Source organism: Phasianus colchicus, chromosome 1 (genome assembly GCF_987193195.1).
Source record: "Phasianus colchicus chromosome 1, bPhaCol1.hap1.1, whole genome shotgun sequence".
Lineage (NCBI taxonomy): Eukaryota > Metazoa > Chordata > Aves > Galliformes > Phasianidae > Phasianus > Phasianus colchicus.
Genome location: NC_143436.1, coordinates 160824084 through 160845795, shown reverse-complemented (window position 1 = coordinate 160845795; position 21712 = coordinate 160824084). Strand labels below are relative to the sequence as shown.

At 34.9% G+C, this 21712-nt stretch overlaps 1 protein-coding gene across 2 annotated transcripts in view; it reads right to left on the bottom strand.

Moving 5' to 3' along the window:
• PCDH9 (protocadherin 9) overlaps window positions 1–21712 on the bottom strand; it is a 710954-nt gene that overhangs the window by 223377 nt on the left and 465865 nt on the right. For both annotated transcript variants that reach the window (XM_090131111.1, XM_031614543.2), the window contains one exon: window positions 20100–20301. In XM_090131111.1, the coding sequence (XP_089987237.1) occupies window positions 20100–20301 (202 nt within the window). The remainder of the gene's footprint in view (window positions 1–20099; window positions 20302–21712) is intronic.

Sequence of the window (21712 nt, the reverse complement as noted above, 5' to 3'; positions counted from 1 at the left end):
GTACTGTACATTAGAAGATAAAATGGCATTTCTTGCTGTTTATTCTCAAACAGGATTACAACATAGATTATACTATCTGCTATTCTCTTTAAGCAATACCTAAGGCAAACTTGGAAAGCTGAAGACTATCTTAATACCCATTTTCCATGTAACTGCTGTCATCCCAACAACATATTTCCAACTGTGAGAACACAGATAGCTTCCTGCAGAGCTTCTAATCTCAGGGCCAGTTTGCAGAGCAGCCAGGAGGATGTGCTAGTGTAATGAGAAAACTGGTAACTACTGTCTAGAGATATAACACTTCATGTCTGCTCATTTCTCAAGCTCTGTTGGCTTGAAACAGGAATCCTAGATTGGCTGCTTGGCTCCTAAATCTTTCTTTCCCCAGACAGCAACACATTATTCTCACACCAGATAGCTTAACTTACTGGCTGCTTGCAGAACCCCTGAGATCTCCTTTAATTATATACAAAACTAACACACAAGTTCCATAAAACACTTCCAAGTCAGTCAAGACTGCTAAATAGTTGGATTTGAAGTGAACATGCTTATTTTTGGATTAAATTGGTACTTACATTTACACTGCAAGTAAACAAGACATGTACCAAAGATCAAGGCTGACTAGTATGTAGAAAGTTGTACAATGGACTTTAAAGCTAGCATGCCAGATTTCATTTAAAAGACAACAATGTTATTTTGAGGAAAATACTCTGAAACAGGTAAAGAAAAGACACTATTTCAGTACTTTTTTCTCCCACAATAAGTTAAAAAAAAACTTCCTCTTGCTTGACACAATTTCCCTGTGGCATTGTGCCACCTGCATAGCCATCCATAACTCTTCTTCTGCTTGAAACAATCTTCAACGTGCCACTCTCTTTAATGACTGAGATACCCCCTGATGGTGCTTAACATTTAATAGTGCTAGAGCTCCACGTTTGCCCAAACAACCTTTTCCATTTACCTTACCTCAAAGGCATTCTAATTTTTCTTCAGAGACAGAAATCCTTTAAGCCCATTGTATCCTTAGGCTACAAATTTACTGAGATTTAGCTTTCCAATATGAGCGCCGAGATGAATGCCACCTTCTCATTTATGAATCAATTTTTGCCCATCGGCTTTTCAGTGTTATTACTTTTTATTTTACTTTACACTCAAAGGGGAGAACCACAGAAATACATACATACACATATGCACATATTGTTGGGGAAAAAAAAGAACATATCTGAAATCAGAGCAGAATAAAACATATGACACGTTCTCCCCAACACATCTTTAATACAGAAATCTCACAAAACGTGTAGTCACAGAGCATTTTTCTCACCTTAAGGAGGACACCTTTATGTTGATCATCAGCATGTACTACAAAGGCAAACACACTGTTTCTATCAAAAGCTATATTTTTTGTATAATGCCTATGAGTGATTAAAGAATCACTTTTCTTTTCACGCACCACAATTCAGCTGACACTCTCATCCATTTCCAGTGGTTAGCAGGATTCTGGTCTCAATGCAGACTACACTGTACCTTTGAAAATTCTGTAAAGAAGGAGTAGCACATGAAGAAAAATTATTTGCCTGAACTAACTACAAATCTATTGCCCCTATTTTTAAATGAATTTCAAACAGATCAAGCAATAAACTAAATGGTTTATAAAGCTTAGCTTCAAGAATCATGATTTTCAAAGTAATGACTTCTAAATTCTGCTTTAATAGTGTTTTTGACTGAAATGAATATTGAACTTCATATAAAGCCCAACAGGCTAAACAGTCCTAATTAGGGAATTATGTGGTCATGGTCATGTATCAGGTCTAGATAAACTATAATCCAATTTTAAATACTCTCTGGGAGTCAGATACTATTCTTGTGATATGGCTCAGAATTCATCCTGTTTGAAGAATACCGTAAAGATCAAAAGATGGAATCAATCTTTTATCTAAACTTAAACTGTCACGGCAGAACTCCTTCTCTGCATGAACACTGTGTAAAAAAACAGAATTGCCAACTAACTAGGCAATGTTTGCCAAATTCTGAAGGCACTAGGAAATTAGAATCTTAACTGAAATTATGACAGTTATAATAAGTACTTTAGTAACAATATTAGATCACAAAATGTTATTTAAATACAGGAAAAGTTATAGTTATCTTGAAAGTTCAAAATCTAGCCAGAAAGCTTAAAAAACTGAGCAGAATCTTTCTGGAAGTATAGCATTTGGCTATTTACCTCTAGAGATTCTTCCGGAGAGACAGAAAACTACTTTCAGGTTAGCTCGACCATAACAACAATAAAAAACAATGACAGTGAGTTCAATAACATCTGTGTATATGCCTTAAGGACACTCCTGACCAAAGGGTGACTAGATCCCAAGACACCTAGACCCCATAGAGACACTGACTCATGGGGCGTAACATAACATAATAAGTCAATATTTATTTTTTAACTCCACAAAAGAGAGCACCCTGACCAGACTGCTCCATTTACCATACTTTTCTTCATGCCTTTATTCTGCTACTGTATTTACTACATCTGGATTTTCAGTTGTAAAAACAGAAGGTGGAAGTGACACAAGCAATTGTGGATTTACTCTTTTAGAAAAGTGTTGTTCTCAGATTAGGAGAAAAAAAAAGAGGGAAAACATGCAACTGAATTAAAATAAAAACCTTCTCAAGAATTCTGTTGCTTGTATTTGGAGAGTAGGTCTTGCATAGCAAACATCAGGAAAAGCCATTTTCAAAGGTTATCTGAACCTATATTAAATAGTAGACTATTCAACCAACTGAAAAATATATCCAAAAGGTTAAATAAAATAGCATCAGGGATGAAAGATATACATACTATTTAGCAGAGAATAAGGCTCCCTTTAGTGGAAACATAAGCAGTGTCTCTTACGGCACTATCACAAAAACGATTTAAAGCGAAGCCTTGTGAAACATTAGCATATTCTGTGACAGCTGTTTACAGTTTTTCCCTTTAAGCTGTTCACAGTTGTATATCTGGGCAGTAATTTTAAGAAAAGTACAGAACAGAATGCTCTTCCAGACTCAGGCATCTGAAGCACAAAAATATACCCACCTGGAAATAAATTACAGTGGTATTCCTGGGTTTAAACAACAACAAACAACAACAACATAATGCTTTGTGCAATGTGAATGGAAAGATTCTAAAACTTGAAGTTTTTAAAAAGCATTTTTCAGGTTTAGATATGCATTATTTATTATTCTGCATTCATTTTCACAGTTTCTGGATAAGACATTACGAGTTGTAATAGCTGAGAGATAGAAGGGAAGAAGAGCATGGTACAAAGCATCTGCAATGCCTCCTGCTCTGATTTCAGGGAAAAAACAAACAAAAGAACAAAGGAGTCTGCCATCAGAGTCCTCATTACAGAATTCCTGCATGCTGATGGACTCTCCTGGGCCTGCTACCTGAGTCCTGCTGCTTCCTCCCAGATTGGCTCTGCGACTTCTTCCTGCTACCTTCTTGCTGCCCAAGGCCAGCCATGCTGCTGCTGCTCTCCCCCTTTTGTCTCGGACCTTTGAAACAGCGTGCAATGAGACTGCTGCTGGATCCTGGTGGTGACAATCCCCGCTTCATGCAACTCTCGCTAATTTCTTATCTTTTCTATTTCCCTTCTTCCCTTCCCCATCACCCTAATTTGTAATAGTCGCTATCCTTCCCTCCCCCATCTCCCTGATTAGGATTTATAATAAACTGACCAACATTTGAACCATTGTTTCTTAATCTCATGCTAGGTATACATATATTAAAAGAACCTCCTCTCCCTCCTATAAATTGGAGTGAGACAACTGGTAAGTAATAGTAGTTTTTGACTAATATTTTTCTCCAAACTTTAAGGCTATTTTCCTGGGCAACTGTTTTTAAATATTATAAACCATGTGTGGTGAGTTGACCTTCATTGCCAGACTCCACCATGCTGCTCTCCCTCTTCCCCTCCTCAGAAGAACCAGGAAGAAAGCAAGATGAAAAAGTTCATGAATAAATATAAGACATTTAACTAACACATAAAAACAGTCTAAACTATGGGAAAATGAATTTAATTTTTTGCAAGTTAAAAAGAGAGTAGGATGGTAAAAAAGAAAGAAAAAACAAAACACTACAAATCTTTCTACTCTTATCCTCTTCTTCTGAGGCTCAACTTCAGTCCTTCATTCCTGACTGTATTTCTCCCCTCTCAACCATAAGTAGTGGCAAAATAAAAATGTACACACCTGTTTAATAGCACAATGAGATAGAGACTCTCTGGATGCAGCAAAAATACCCACTTTTTTTTTTTTTTTTTTCCTTGATTTACAGTCAAGATTAAACATGAAAAATGAAATATTTATCTTTTTTTAAAGATAGTTGAAGCAATTGAACCAGAAAGGTTAAAAAGGAGTTCAAGGAACAATCACACAAACAATTTAAGGCCATGATTTATATAGCAGGTTCAGTGTGTTAATGAGCAAAAATACTAATCACTGCCCATAGATATTAGATAATAAATTCAGTGGGTTGAAATGGGAATTTGTAGTGCAGCAAATGTTAGTCTAATGATTGAATTAATCTTCACACAGAGAAATTCTTGCATGCCAAGTTTTTTTTGGACATGACAAGCTAATGAAGATAAAACTGGTAGCACCTCATGAATTAATTTCAGAAGCTGAAAGGGCACTGAGTGGCAAAGTTTTGTAAAGAAACATGTGAAAACATTTGAGCAAACATGAAAAGGTAATAGGTACTAATTCTTTATTACACTTCATATGGCTGAATATAAATGGTTTGATTAGTACAGTGTATCAGCGATTCTACTATGCAAGATGAATCTGGAAATAATCAAAATGCATTACAGTTAGATGATCATGCTGGCACATTTGCTGGATATGGACGAAAAGCCCGTATGCCTATCCCCACATGGTTAGAAATTTAAATTTTTATGCTAATTATTTTTTTATTCCAATCATCAAACAAAGGTGCTTACAATGGTAACTACGGTTCACTTTCCTCAAATATCTTGTCTGAAAAGGCAGCAACTTGGAAAACAAAGCAAAACAAAGCAAACAAACAAACAAACAAACAAAAAACCTGTTGCTTTTTTTTCCTTCAAAATATTCTATTTCATTATGGGACACAACCCACCATGACAGCAGAAAACACTATTTCCAAGTTCCTTTCAGTTTTGCCCTCTAATACACAGACCAACAGCCTAGTTTGGCAAACTTCTCAGAACTGAGATTATCAGTAAAACTGATTCTCAATTACAGAAAAAAAGCTAAAGTTTTCTTTTTTTTTTTTGTTTGTTTGTTTGTTTTTGTTTTTTTTTAACTGATTCTTAGTATTTTATACTGGAACTCTGCTGAAGCATCATCCATAGACATATAACAAGGCATACAAACAGACCATTTTTGATTATGTGTTGATGATTCAAATGACCATAGCTGTAGAAAAAACTCCATTGAAACAAAAAGCACTGTTGTTTACTTAGGTAGACACTAAACTCAAGATTATAGTTGTCAATTATCTCTTCTACTGAAAAAAAGGGATTTGTTTTTTGTGTTTTGTTTCTTAACCAGTGAATAATTTAAATGATTAATTTAATCTGGACTAAGAAGTAATGCATGCCAAATTTATTTTAATAATCAGTACTTTGTTCATAATATCTCTACCATATTGTCCTAAGAATGAAGATACTACATACCATGCCTACCACAATAAGTGTATTTCAGATGCATCAAAACAGAATGTATGTAAATTATATACATTTTGGGAAATAATATTACATACAATATGAAAAGAAAGATAAAACCAACCCTGTTTTATAATACTGTCGGGGTTAGCGGAGATGTGCAATATGCAATTATTTCCTCAGTACATTTTATAGGTCAATGATATCTGCTCTTAAGCATTACATCTGGAATCAATAGAGTAATACTGTTGGCTAGTCTATATATGCTCTTCAGATTGCACAAATTCAGAAAAGCAGAAAACTTGTATACTGCTGTCAGCAAACTGCCAGATTTATGAGATGCCATATACCTTAAACACAGCTGAGTACAAGACTGAGTAGGCTGGCATTTATGACAGGCAAATGTTTGACAAGACCATAAAGGGAGAAAGCTGAATTAAGTAGCATGATAACCATATCTTCACCTAAATAAGCACCTTCTTTCTTAACGTGGGTTGTTTTCCAGTTTGCTGTGGAATTTTGCAGGCTTCTAAAGACAAATGTTCTTCCCTTCAAGTTTGCTCAGTTGGCAGAATGATTCATGGATATTTTTGAGCCATAAATAAAACAGTTTTCTGGGTTTTGAGCAGCACAGAGCTGTTCTAAAATGTTTCCATGTACATGGAAGAATTACCTATACTCATGTCAGCTCTCCAGTACTCTATTTTTCATGTACCATGCCTACACTGTTGTGAATAATCTATCCAGCTGGCAATTTACCTGACACCTTCCAAACACCAAAACATTATTTTCTTTGCCTCTCCAGTCTAATCTCCTTCTCTTCTTTCTCTGAACTTATGTTACAGATTAAGCAATAGCAACAGACACTCCTGAATCTCACCCACTGAAAAATATACTCTATCCTATCACCAACCCAAACACATTGATTTCTAAATGAAAGATGAAACACTGATGGATACTAAAATACACTGCTACCAGGATTTATTCTGTCATCCATTTATTTATGCATGTTCTTGTGGAATCAACTTCTCACGTTTCAGCCCCAAAATGGATAAACACACAAAAAAAGTCACAATTTGGCTGTTCCAGGATTCTTCATTATTAACTAGCCAGACTAATTTCAAAGTAAAACATTTTCATAATATTGTTTTCGTTTGCAAAATTACATGGATAAATTCACAAGTGTCTTTAAAGACACATTCTTCACCACATTTGTCTGTTCTGTCAAGACTTATTCCACAATTTATGCAGAAAGTAGCTCAAAAAGACCGTCTTTAAGGATAGGAAGCAACTATCAATGTATATTTTTAATACTATAGTACTTTGATTTTTTGGAAGGCATATCTCATATTATATGCTAGGAGGTTTAAGGGTGCATAATGCATAATGATTTAAGAGACTGTTAGTTTTTTCAGAGATAAATTCAGCAGTCACCCTATACTCTAACACAGAAGACTCTATATTCAGAAACAGTTTGTGAATGTAGGCTTCTTGCTAGAAACTCTTGAGAATGTCACCCCGGGATTCTTATCTGACTGCACAAAGAATCAACCAGAATGTAACCACTGGTGCATTTTAGCTGTCCATCATCTAGATTGTGTATCCCTTTAAAAGTGAAAGGGAGGCTGGATAGCCAAAAGTCAGTATCATTAGTAAAAAGCTAGATTATTCCAAAACCCCTACACCTTAACTGAGTGTGCTATTATTTATGAAAATCTATATGCATAGATGTACATATATTTATATTTTACAGCTGGCCCAGTGACCTACATTTGTCTATCAGGTTGGATATTTTCCCTCTTCTTCAAAAAGTCTCATGAATATTTCTCCAAACAACGCATTCAATTAAAAATAAAATTTCGTACACAACTGTCTGTTTACACGTGAAAATATATAATGTTCATTCACAATCAAGCAGTACTGAAGGACATACACGTATGATATTGAAAAAAAAAACAACACCTTCAGATCTGGAGTAAAGGCACAAAGCAATTATCTCTCACTATTTCTTCATTTCTCATGAAGAGAAACATATAAACTGTGAAATGACTAATCCACTGTGGTGTAGATGATTATTTTTGAGTCATTTGCTTCCTCTTTTGAATGAACCAAGGCATCTGTGGTTAAATCAACTGGAAAAAAAATATATATATAACAATAAAAAAACAGTAGTGCAAGGAAAGTTTTGATTACACTTTTAATTTCACAAGCTAACCTACAAATGGCTTTAAAATTGGTGGTAACACCACAGTGCTATTAACTGTCTACTCATTTTTATTGAAAGACTGTAGGCACAACCCATTAGTCAATGACTATGCTGCACTTGCCAGACTCCATTCACAGTCACAACTATTAAGTGGCTCAGTTTCAACATGATGATAACAACAACAAACAAGCAAAACACTGCTCAAATTGTACTGGCTTCTCTCAAAATATCTATTCTGTATTACTTTGCTTTGTTACAATAAGTCTGTGATAATATTGAAACATGCGCTTGTAGATAATAAGTACCTTTTAAATTGAAATAACTTGTGAGTTTTGATTAATAAACTGATTTCCCTTAAACTCAGTAATTGATGAACATCTAATGCCATACATACCAGGAGATTTTGGGTATTAAAAAAAAAAAAAATTACTTATTTTGGGAGTTCATTCAGTAAGGGAAAATTCTTCAAAATGATTGGTGAGTTGACCTACAGAAAAATAAATACTTGTACCTAAGTAGTACATCTGCATAGATTTTCAGAAGTACTTCTAATATGAATATAGTAATCATCTCCATTCAAGGTGCTTGAGTTTGTATTGCAGAATTCCTTTGGAATACAAGAATGGCATTGCTTTTCGATGAAATAAAACTGGAATTGTGCTCTAGTAACTAGCATTAAACCTCTCTCTTTTTTTTTTTTTTTTTTTTTTTTTTTTTTTTTTCCCCTTTCTGTGGCTATGACAAAACTGAAGAAAATTCTAACATTCCAGTTTTGGCAAAGTATTTATTTCTTCATTTCTTCATTTATCTGTTTAATTGACTGAAGATGGGAAGGAAAACATCCCAGGCTTTGATAAAGAGAATTTTGTACATATCTCTCATTCCATGCCATAGGTAAATATGACCTAAGTTTGGAAACTATCTTAAGTTTCTGAATGACTTTTCTATGGAAGGTATCACTTCTTCTTAGCACCAAAGAATAAATAAATTTGGCAGGCTGTACACATCAAACACAGCATTCTACGATTTTTTTCTTTCTCCGTATTTATCTTCTTTTAATATGCATTTGTCTAGATCAGTATGAAAAGTGATAAATCTTTAGACTAGTAATATATTCAACTGTGATTCTTACTTCTAGAATTTTTATTTATATAGGTTTAGGACTGTAAATATCAGCCCTTATTTGCTCTCAATCCACTTCATTCGTATTTTCTCCTCTCTCTCCTCATATTTAAAACAAACAGGTTTATGCACAGAAACAAAATAGTCTTTCAGAAGATAAATATCTGAAAGATAATATTCACCATCAATATAACACTCAGATCTTACTCAAGAAACCTCTCTTCATATTCACAGATTTCTGCTTATACATAAAGAAGGAAACACAGAATCTTAGAAATTACAATGTTTTAAAATAAGTATAAGATGAACAACTACCCTCTGGACAAGACTATATCAAAGCTGTAAACTTTAGGACATATATACAAATATATGTGGGAATTTCTTTAGATGATGGACTGTTTCTTCCAAAAGAGTAGATTTTTCTCCTATAAAGAAAGCTTATTAAGTTATTTGCTTGAGGGAGGGAGTTAATATTCTGTGACTGGATTCTATGAATGTCCCATATGGACACTCTTAAAGAAACAATCAAAATGCAAAACCTTTTCACTTCAAGACATGCTATTTTTCAAAATGCCTTGAGACTTAGTACTTATCAGAAATTACTGTACTTGGAGGAAGAAGAACTGGCCAAGGAACCACAATTTTATTAGAAATCTTTCTTTAGATTTTTAAAAGATAGATTTTTAGTTTTAAAATATAGGATGCTTTAATGTCACTCATATTGGGGAAGAAAAAAAACTGATATTAAAGTTGGTATATATTCTCAGTTAGTACAGTAAAAAAAAATGAAGCAATACATTAGCAAATGCCCTTTGCATTCAAAAATATTATGTGTAGGTGAGAAAAATTGTTAAATCTCTCAAAAGATAATATTATTACCTTAGCAACAAGAGGAGTGAGACTGAAAGCTGAATTTTTTGTTTGTTTATTTCGTTTCGTTTTTTAAATAAACTAAATTTCAGTGTCTAAGCTTCCCCTATTCACACTGGCAATCTAGTAGTGTACTTTCAACGTCTGTCTCTCTGTGTGCAAACACACACTTCTGGTAACAAAACAGATGTCCAGAATCAAATACTATACTGAATAAATCTCCACTGTCTACAGTGGGAGCTCAGATTATCTAATTCACATCTGAATGAATAATAGATGCATAAAAAGTTTACATATGTAAAACCTACGCTCCTATCAGTAGTTACCTAAAGATAATAACTCCTTTTTGAATGAATCTCTACCTAAAGCTCATTTCTCCTGCCTTTCCATTAGCATGCAATGCTAGACCAGAAATATCCTGGGCTACCTAATATATTTGCATGTGGATGTAAAGCAAGAAAGAAGACAGTGCAGCTAAAAAGAGATAGGTTAACTCACATTATTTCAAGTAGCCCTAACTGTCTATATAGCAAATTATTTGAGCCCTATATATCTACATTCTGTAGCTAAATTCTATCCAAAATGTCTACATGAGAGACTGACACGTGAGTTCGTATTACGCTCTATAGAAATATGGTAAATAGATACCAGACAGAAATTTATCCAACCTATTCTTTAGGATGAAACAAAAGCTGCAGTACTCAGCAAGTTAAAAAGAGAGATTAGATACTTAGCATAAAGTTTCAGATCTCTATATGTAAGCAGCCAAATTTAAGAGTCTATAAAATGGAGCCGAGTTCCAGTATTAATGTATGGAACTAATACAAATAACTCTTAAATAACTCTTGGCAATGTAATAATAGTCATCTTTCACAAAGAGCTGTGGGATATAGGAACTCACCTGTGAAGTTTACTTGACTAATTTTCAAATCTACCTTAGGAGCTGAAGTGATTTTCATATATAGTTCCTTCCATTGCCCACACGAAAGTACTGAGCTAGACAGATCATTGGTCTTACACATTTACTCTGTACTTAGAATTCATTTACCTTATAGAATAAAGATTTTTATTTATCTCTTTATTTATATTTGTATTTTAAAGTTTGTGTTTTTCACAGAATCACAGAACAGTTGAGGTTGGAACAGACCTCTGGAGTTTGCTTAGTCTAACCTTCCAGGGTCATTAGGGCCATGTCAAAAGAGATTTTCAAAATGTCCAAGAATGAAGATTCTCGGACTCAGAGAAATTTAGTGCAGAGTTCTATCTGACGGCATTAAGAAAGTAGGTTTTTTGGTTTTGTTTTGTTACCCTAAAAAAGAATTTCTTTCTCTTTCAGTTTGTGACCCTTCCCACTTCTTTCATTTGGGGTGCCACTGAGAATCTGATTCCATACCTCTCCTCCTCTCCACTCTTCATCAGGTATTTATACACATCTCCGTTCTATATTAGGAAATCTGCACTGAACTCAGAACTTAGATGTGACTCACCTGTGCTAAGCAGAGGGGAAGGATCTATGCCATTTAGCGCATTCCAGGAAGTTGCTGGCTTTCTTTTCTTCACTGTAACATTGCTAACTCATGGTCAGTTTGCTGTCCAGAAAGATCTCCATTTTTTAAATTGCAGAGATACTTTCTAGTTGATCAGGCCCAAGCCTGTATTGGTGCAGTGTATTTATTCCTGCTGCATAGGGTTTATTCTTCCCACTGGAGCCATCAGCAATTCTAATTCTACTTACAACTTATAACCACTTGAATATTGAAATTAACAATTCTGCTGTTAAACTCAGCACCTTCATGCTCACAGCTATAATTTTTCCTTTAAAACTCCATTAAAAACATAATGCAAAATATCAGAAAATGGATCTCAGTATCACTGTAACAAAGACTCAGAGCTGGTAGTGATAACGTGCATTGAATTTCAGAAAAAGCAACGTGAAAACTCTCAAACACTATTATCATACTTTTAGAAGGTTCATTGTCTTGAATATATTTATCTGACAGAGCACCTAAAATGCTAATTAAACACTTCTGGTATATTTAACCATGATTAAAAATGTATCTATTCAGTTGCATTTTTGCTTTATTTCTCATGGAAAGTCTGCAAAAAAACAGAAAAATCTGTTGCTATTCTACTGCTGAAAAATATGTTCAATGGCACATTCATGATGCAGAGAAGAGTACTCACTCAGGTCAAAGCAAGGAATTATAAAGACAGAAACAGATATAAAAAAGTATCTGTATTTTGTAAGAGTTACATTTTCTTAATCGAAATTCAAATTGTTTATTGTGTTATTTACCTTTATATCGTTTATCTGTAAACCCATTAGAAAGGATTGAACAACTCATTATTTTTACGTTCCGGATTGATATGGGACTATTATTTAAAAAATAAAAATAAAAATAAAAATAAAAATAAAAATAAAAATAAAAATAAAAATAAAAATAAAAATAAAAATAGCTGAAGAAAAAACACTTCAAAATTCAAAAACCTACAAAATAATAACCAATTCATTATAGATCTAAGATGACACACGCACCACGTCTTAAATAAAGACACTTCTTGTTTATCAAATAAAAAATTTAAAAGTGATTTAATCTAAGTCAGTAAGCATCTGAATACTGTTACCTCTGTCAATGGAAATGATTAAATAACACATAATTCTGAAATATAAGCTGTAGATTTAACCAGAAGACACAGTACAAGATACTGGGCAGTATTCTTGACCTGTATTATGCAGTAGGCTGTACTAGTCAAAATAGTCCCTAGGGCCTCAGAAATTTCACTTTTGGAAGTCAAAGACTTCCATTGACAAAGGGCCTTGCAGTCTCACAGACAGGAGCTAGACACTGAAGATAAATGCATTCAGATAGGGAATACAGTATCCAGTTTTATCAGCAAGGGAAAGCCACTGGAATATTTTAAAATGTAGACTTGATTTAAGAATTCTTCAGTGAAATTCTATGCACTGTGCTACATCAGAGGTTAGATGAGATAATTATAATACTTTAAAAATTCAAAAAGGGATGGATCTCTACAGCAGGTTTGGGTTTACTGTGATAAGAAGAAAAGCCATATGAGATGATAACTCTTATGAACGTGAGAAAATAACTGCAGAATTCACAGAATCACAGAATGTTCAGGGTTGGAAAGGACCTCAAGGACCATGAGTCTCCAACCCCTCTGCCACAATCAGGGCCATCATCCTCCACATTTAATACTAGACCAGGCTGCCCAGGGGCCCATCCAATCTGGCCTTGAACACCTCCAGGGACAGGGCATCCACACCTCTCTGGGCAGCCTGTTCCAGCACCTCACCACTCTCTCTGTGAAGAACTTCCCCCTGACATCCAACCTAAATCTTCCCTCTCTCAACTTAAAACCATTTCCCCTTGTCCTCCTGTTATCTACCCTTTCAAAGAATTGATTCCCCTCCTGTCTGTAGGTTCCCATTAGGTACTGAAAGGCTGCAATGAGGTCACCCTGCAGCCTTCTTTTCTCCAGGCTGAACAAGCTCAGCTTTTTCAGCCTGTCTTCATAGGGGAGGTGCTCCAGTCCCCTGATCATCTTCATGGATCATCTCCTCTAGACCCTCTCCAACAGCTGTCTTTCTTGTACTGGGGGCTCTAGACCTGGACACAGTACTCCAGATGGGGGCTCACAAGAGCAGAGTAGAGGGGAACAATCACCTCCCTGTCCCTGCTGGCCACCCTTCTGATGGAGCCATTTGCCTTCCGAGCTGCAAGGGCACACTGCTGGCTCATGTTAAGCTTTTCATCCATCAAGACCCCCAGGTCTTTCTCTGCGGGGCTGCTCTCAAGGACCACTCCTTCTAGTCTGTATGGATGCCTGGGATTCCTCTGGCCCAAGTGCAAACTTTGCACTTTGCTGTGTTGAACCTCATTAGGTTCACCCGGGCCCACCTTTCAAGCCTGTTGAGATCCGTCTGAATGGCATCCCTTCTTTCCACCATGTCTACCGCACCACAAAGCGGTTACTCATTCCTTAAATCAGACTTTTGTTTTAGCATATACCATTACCAAAAGCATCTGTGGGCCTAAACAGACATTGGTATAAGCAGTGATGGCAGTCACAGTCATCAGCTTTCACCCAGTATGCAGTCTTGCTATTCTTTTAATTTTTTAACCATTCTAATTTTCCTTCCAAGTCTGAGTAGTCCTCTTCCCCATCTAGTCTTTTGAACTCACTTCTAAAGACCTGCAGTTTCTTGTCTTGGATGGCAGCAGGAGCAAGCAAAACGACACGTTAAGTGCTCATTTCAGAAAAGCAATGGGACAAATTCCCCTCTAGTTTCCCATACAATGGCTCTGCCATCCAATTTACACTCCACTTAGCTTTGGTGCAGGGTGAAAAAGAGGAGAACAGACCAGGTGTAGTGCAGTAGCTGTTCTAAAGCAAGATAGTTTTATAATTCTCACTGTAAGGGGGTACCAAGAAGATGTGAAAAGATACCAGACTCTATCTCTGAGAGTGCCCCTCAGCTTTTATTTAACTTACTAAACAAACAAATGCATAGACTAAAACTGAATTTAGACTTCAGACTATTTTATAACTCTTCAGTAGGCTAATTCTCCGTCTTGACTCCAGCTTTTCTTACTCCTACTTGCCTGTAGCTAAATGTGACAGGGTAAAGATTCTGTGTGAGGTATGAACTTGTGTTTAATGAAATGGAGGAAATGGCTCAAAGGCAAATGTTCCTATTTGAGTTCACACAGAGACTCATATTATGAAAACACAAGGATAGCTATGGACGGTGATTTATCTAGAGAGAAAGCATTAACACAAGCATTTCTTCCTACACCTGAGGATGTTCAGCTATGGACTCCAATATGAGTATGAACAGCAACTTTTGAGGAAGTAAAATAAAAGGAAGGATTTTGTAGAGGGTATGCCTGCAAGGTTAAACTATCATCTCCCACTGGGTGTAATGATAGTGGCACTATAAAACCAAAGCTTTTTGCATGAAAGGCTTAGCTTCTCCACATGGGACCTTATCATATGACCAAGCGTAATACAAGACAGTCTTGCCATTACTCTGAACTTTAATCATAATTAAACCTCTGCCATAGAGATATTCCTAGTTATTACTGGAATTATAGTATGATTTAATACCCCTGACATCATTTGACTAAACCACTCCAGTATTAGGTTTATTAAAACGTGAGAACTCTGGTATTTATCAGGCAGATTTACCCATATAATATTAACACACTGAAAAGAAGAAAGCTATCTTCAAGAAGCATTATTGATAGACACTATTACCTCCAACAATTTACAACTGCCTCACAATTTTTAATTAATATCTTAGGGCATAATAGAATATTCTACTTAATTTGAAAGTCAACTTTTTTTCTTTGGCAAAGAAAAAGGGATGACCTTCAAATCACATTTTCTTCTGTATCTCACAGTTTTTAGAAAGTTATTACTTTGTGTTATGTAACACATATTGATACTAGTTATTAATGAGATATAAAAATAAGGCAACCATTATTTAGTTTCCTAAACATACATCAGAAAACATAAATATTGTATTTCTGTCTAATTTTAAACCATTGCAATTATTGCATATATTCATCCACAGTGTACTGTAGGCTTTCTCCCCAGAGCAGTTCTAGCACTTCACTAAGTATATGCTATTCCTCTTTATCCCTTTGAAGAAAAATGAATCACATCCACAGCTTGCAGCTATCAAAATGTGATTTATCAAACATTTTCATAGAAGTGTGTATTTCCTCTTCTTTACACTAGGAGGCACATTTTTCCTTCATACAGTTTCATCTCACAGCTGTTGCATGAAACTCTTAGATACATTTAACAATTTCAATCTAAATTTAAGTCCCTGACAAGCTATAGTAAACCCCACTGAAAAAGAGTTTCCACTAACAAGGTTTTGCTTGATGCTGATGAAAACCACACTCATAATAATGAAAAATGACATTCTGAACCTGACTGCTGACAAACAAAAATATAGTTTTGTTTAGACTGACTACGAAAGAAGTAACTCACATCAAAATACATTAGACATCCGTGCATTTTTAACAAAACTGATCATAAAAGATGGTTATATTAATAGTGCATTTATTTCATGTTAAACACATTACAAACCACTTAAAATAGGATTTTTCATAATAAAAGATCTTAAGTCATACAACTAAATACAATTTTCTTTCCCCCTTTTTTTTTTTTTTTTTTTTTTTGGTCAGCTGGTGATTTGTTAATGGGATTGTTAATTGTTTAAGATCTTGAAGAAACTAAAAGGTAAATAACTTTAAATGGTTGATCATTGGAATATCATCATTTCATTTTTATAAGAAATATAATATGCATTCCAAATGCAGAAGTGTTTATATGGAGAACATGCGAGTTCGGAATTTCACAAACCAGAGAAAGTAAAGCTATCCAAATTGCACAAATATGTATGCACATATCTACATATACATACACCGCAGATTACATACGTATGTGTATGTATATATGTTCAGATTATTTGAAAACAGTACTTTCCAAGAAAGTACAGATTCTCCTTTACTGTGTGTACTTTGGTTTTATAACAAACTATAAGAAGTGTAATATGTGCAATCTTCTCCTTCTGTTTGTCATCACGGTTGAAAAAAAAAAAAAAAAAAAAAAAAGTAACCAGGTAATATTGTGCTATTTTTCTATTTCTCTTGGCCCTTGCTTCTGGCAAAGTCATAGTCAGCAAGACAAGGCTAAGATTCTTAATCACTGCATTTAAGTTCAATAAAACACTGTAACATACACAAGGCTTGCCTTACTAATCAATAATATATGCAAAATTAAATCATTGTAACCAAGACTCTTGAATAACGAGACCTCCTGTAGAAAATTTGTATTACTTGTTATTATCATGTAATAATGCATAACGAAACTAAATGCTAGTGTCACTATCTAGTGGTACACTGTTTTTAAACAAACTGAAGTGTAGCACGCTGGTGAGACACTTCCTGCAAAGCATAACAAAGTGCTAATGAAATAAAGGTAGAATTAAGTAAATCACAACTGATGGGTCATTGTAGTTCCCTGACAATTCATTAATATAGATCATGCAATGCTGAAATGAAAAAGATATCTTAGTGAGCAGAATGAAATGCTTGAGGGGGGAAAAAAGAAAATAAGAAAAAAAAAAAAAAAAAAAGCATATAAGTATAAATTTGGACTGCACACATCACTATTCCAGTTCATATAAATTTAATTTTTTACTTCATATTTGTATGTTGTTGCCTTTCCCTCATAACTACAGTGACAGTCAGTGGCTGACGCTGCCAGTGTTTGCAATCTCTCTCCATTTCAGTTTCTCCCAGTGAGAAAGATCATTGTTTTAAGATTAGTCAGATGAGTGTACTCTCATTTTGTATGTTTTTTTTTTTTATTACACCATGCTATAGTTTCTGTCTCTTCTATCTCTGTGGAAGTTAATGGTGGCAAGAAAATAAGATAGTAAGATTTCTCAAACATTCATGTAATAAGTTATTGAGACTTTTAACTCCTGCATACACTTTCAGCATTGCAGGTGTTGAAGTTTTTGGTCACTGTTCAAAATTGAACTAAAATAGTAACATACTAATGTTGAGAACCAATGGATGGATTTTTATTTGCACAACTTCAGAGCATACAACAACAAACCACATAATTTACTGAGCATTAAAGCCATTAACCAAAATTGCTCTCACCCTGAGGCAACAACTTTACCATCAAGACTAACCTATTTTCCTATGAACTGCAGCAAACTTTCATAAAAATACTACAGGAAAAGTCTGCATTTTTTCTGCAAATTTTATTTTTTGAGATGATTAGAAAATATTCTTGTAATTCTCTTCAGTTGAAATAGTTAAAATAATAATAAAATACTATTCATCAACTGTATAATCTGAATGTACTACACACATATGGGAGTATTACTAGTCTTCATTAAGATTTTTACCTTATATTATAGTAGTATAATTTACCTCAGAATTCCCAAAGTATTTTCATAAACAGAAATCCCTTAAACAGTCACTGAAATTAAACTGTCTCTTCTTACTGCATTTCACTGCAATAAAACTGGAAGTTAAGATTAGGAGGGTCAAGGTATACAATGTTAAGATAACACTATGTCAGTTACATTAACCATGAACATATGTAAATGCCCAGAGAGCAATTTTGTCCAATCACCTTTTTTGTCCAATCTTCTGAAAAATGTCACAGGATCTTCAATAACCACAAACTGCTTTATACTCCATTTCACTTCTGATCCAAAAATGTATGCCTCCAGTACCAAAATAACTTTTGGCACAATGCCTAAACAATAACTTGATACTGAATAAGATATAAAAGTCAAATCCATCTAATGGGCAACATCATCCCTTTCCTGCTTTGGGTTTTTCTAGGATGATTTCTGTCACGTTACTGACCACATCATTCCCCTTGTAATTTGTGAGATTTGATGACATATAGACTACACTGTTTCAATGTCCATTCTAATTCATTTTGATAAAAGGTGAAAAGCTTGCTTGTCGATACTTCACTATTCATTAGTAAAGTTTTATTACTATATGTTCATAATAAATAATAAAACTTTTCTTAAAGCCTTTAATAACACTTATTCACACTGATGTTCCGATACTGTCTGTATTAGGGATGAATAGTTTTTTATCATAGTTAACGCTCTGCATTTGAACAACAAGCTTCACAAAAAATTTATAAAAACACATTTTTAGTAACTTGACATGAAGTTTACTGAGCACATTTTTCTGAACTCTTCTATGAATTTTATGTCACATTCAGAAGAAATGAGTCTGCAAAGCCAATGTGAAAGCGTCATCCAGGCAGTGATGCCTTAAAACCCCTCACTGATTCTTCATGCAGTCAGAGAATTAAAAGGATAATTCCGCTTAAGGCCCTCCCTCACTTAAACAAATGTACATTCTTTGCTCCAGAGTCAATGCATTCATAGTTGCTAATCTATTACAGTTCTTTGCATTCCTACAAACTTAAGGTTTAAGGTGATAGACCCAACAATACTTCTGTTTAAAGAAGAAAAGAGTCAGCTATTAGATCCAGAAAAAAAAGGAAGGAAAAAGGGAAAAATAGATTTTTTTTTTCCCCTAGAGTTTTTTAGTTTTATCCAATGTATCCTCTTTATACTCCCATAAAAAAGTATAAATAAATGCTACTAAGGTTAATAGTCCACAGTTTACGTTCTCATTTACCGTGACTTAAATGTAATTCAAATCCAGTTCTGCCCAAATGAGTACATGGGTCAGAATTTTGTGCAGCAGATCCCAGTGCCACCTTCCTTTCCTGTTGTACAGGCTCACTGAAAATTTAATCATCTATAAAAAAAGGGAGAAATGTCAGAGGAAGAAATTAATCCTTATTTCTGTACTCCTGAAATGCAGGAGAATGCAAGTTCAATTACCTTCCAAGAGCAGAGACAAGGCTTTTAACCTTTGTCTACACATTCTGGACAGAAAACAGACGGCTTAATGGCAGTGTTATTGCCCTCCTCCAGTTTTCAGTGTGCCCAGGTCTCCATCTTGCAATGCCAAAGAACTAGTTACAGCTTTTGATAAGACCTCACTTTTTTTTTTTTTTTTTTTTTTTGGTACTCACTGTCACAGACACTGCAATCATGTAAATTTATAATAGCAAAGGAAAGAAGGAAAAAAAAAAACCAAAAAACTACCCAATGTAGGTACATGCTTAGTAGTTGCATTAAAATGCTCAAAAAAATGTTCCAAAAAGCAGATCATGCCATTTCAGCTTAACAGAGAAACCATATGATCCTTGCAGTAAGAAGCAGATATTATAGGTATGTGATTGAAAATTGGAATTGACGCATTTTTCAGCACTTCAGTGATTTACTAGATTAATCAAACAGATAGGGCAACCTCCAAAAGCCTAATGCTAAACGATACAACACTACAGACTGCTTCATAAGATTTCCTTCTTTCCATCCATTCTCAACATGCAAAACTGTCTGGTGCTGTTTTTTTTCTCATTGTACATGTCTCTGTTTCTTCAGATGAATTACAACATGAGGAACTTCAGGCAAACCACATTATCTTCTACCAAGCATGATGAGCTAAATGACCAAATATTCATGCAGGTGCTTAAAAATATCTCTATCATTACAAATCTGAAAGGGAAGGAAAAGAGTGATCAAAGCAATTCTGGTAAGCAGAGCTCTGTCAGTGACTCACCCGAGTTGGGGTCGGAGTTGCCATCAGCTTCAGTCCTCTTGTCTGGTGAGGCCTGGTCGTAGAACTCATCCTGCGGCTGAACCAGAGGGAGAGGGTGTGAGATCAGGTTTCCACCACCCACCGGCTCGTGGTCTCCCAGACCACTGTCACTGCAGCTTTCCTGGGAGCCATCGGGGAGGTGAAATGTAACACGGCGCTGGGACTACAAAGAAGAGCACAGGACATGCTGATTAGTGCTCTTCTTTTCTGTTCTCCCAACTTTGTTAAAAAAAATTTTTTGAAGTACAACTAGTTTCCTGGCAATGCTTGAGAGGCAATTGAGTTTGCTGGTGATTTTTTAAATTTATTTTTATTTTTGCTTGCTTTTAGAGCAACCCAGGGAAGACAGCAGACAAAAGTATGCATGTGCTCATCTGTGAAGTAAACTTCTCACGAGAAAGTGATCAGTTGATATTTAGGTATGTTTCTCATCATTTAAAAATCATGATCTATGAACACTTCCTGATAAGCAGAAATAAACATTGGCAAACTGTTATGAAAAGCAAACATTGGAAAATGTGAGTTTAAAACCCATATTATCACTGTTCATATTACTGAAATAAAATAATAAAAAAAAAAGCCCACCAAGTTAAACAAAAAAAAAAAGTATGTTTTTACTTTGTCATCTTTCAAGAATTGAAGGATTTGTATGGATATTGAACTGATAATCAGCACTCTATCTAATACAGACATTTAGCTCTGATAACGTAACTGTGAAACTGCAATGGTCAACAATGAATCACAGAATGCAATGATGGAATATGAAGTTATCACTTCTGTAAGAAATATAACAACTTAGGTATTTTTCTCAAAGCAACACAGAGAATGGCAGCCAGAATTGTAATTTTTCTTGAGCTTCTTAGGAAAAGAAAAAAAAGTCACTGCAAAAGTAAAAAAAAAAAAAAAAAAAAAAAATCCACTTGTGCATTTGGTTTAGTTAGTCATTACTGTGAAACTCTCATCTGGAGAAATAACCTGACTTCATGTGTTGTGGCCACAGTATGATGCAGCAATTCCCCATGAGCTCCAGAGCGGTTAGCACTACTGTGAATTGTTTAGCACGAGCAACTGTGGCATTCATGAAAGGAATATAACAGGTCTTCAAGGATCAGAATACAGCGTTTCTGAAGCCTCAGAAACAACTAGTTCAAGGCCATCTCCAGAGGGAGGTTAAATTAAGTTAAGCACAGCTTTCCTCAAAAATGAGTTTCAGCAGCAGGGAGCCTGATCAATCTGGTTAGCTAGAAAGATTTAAAGTGAAGACATTCACAAAGTTTGCAGTAAGTTTAACAACTGTTTGTTTAGTGCTTTTTTTTTTTTTTTTTTTTTTTAATGAGAAACCCTTGAGTTAATAGTATTAACTGTATGTTTGCTTATTAAAAACTATTTGTTAATGGTAATTGCTACCATTTTACATGATGATCAATATTTTCTATGAGGCTTCCTTTTATTCATTTCCCTTGGGCAGACACAGATACTTGATTAAGTCAATTTTTGATTACTTCCGTGCAAGTCAGTATAGAAATAAATGTACTATTTGCTGTTGGCTGTGATTTTATAATTAGTATTTTACT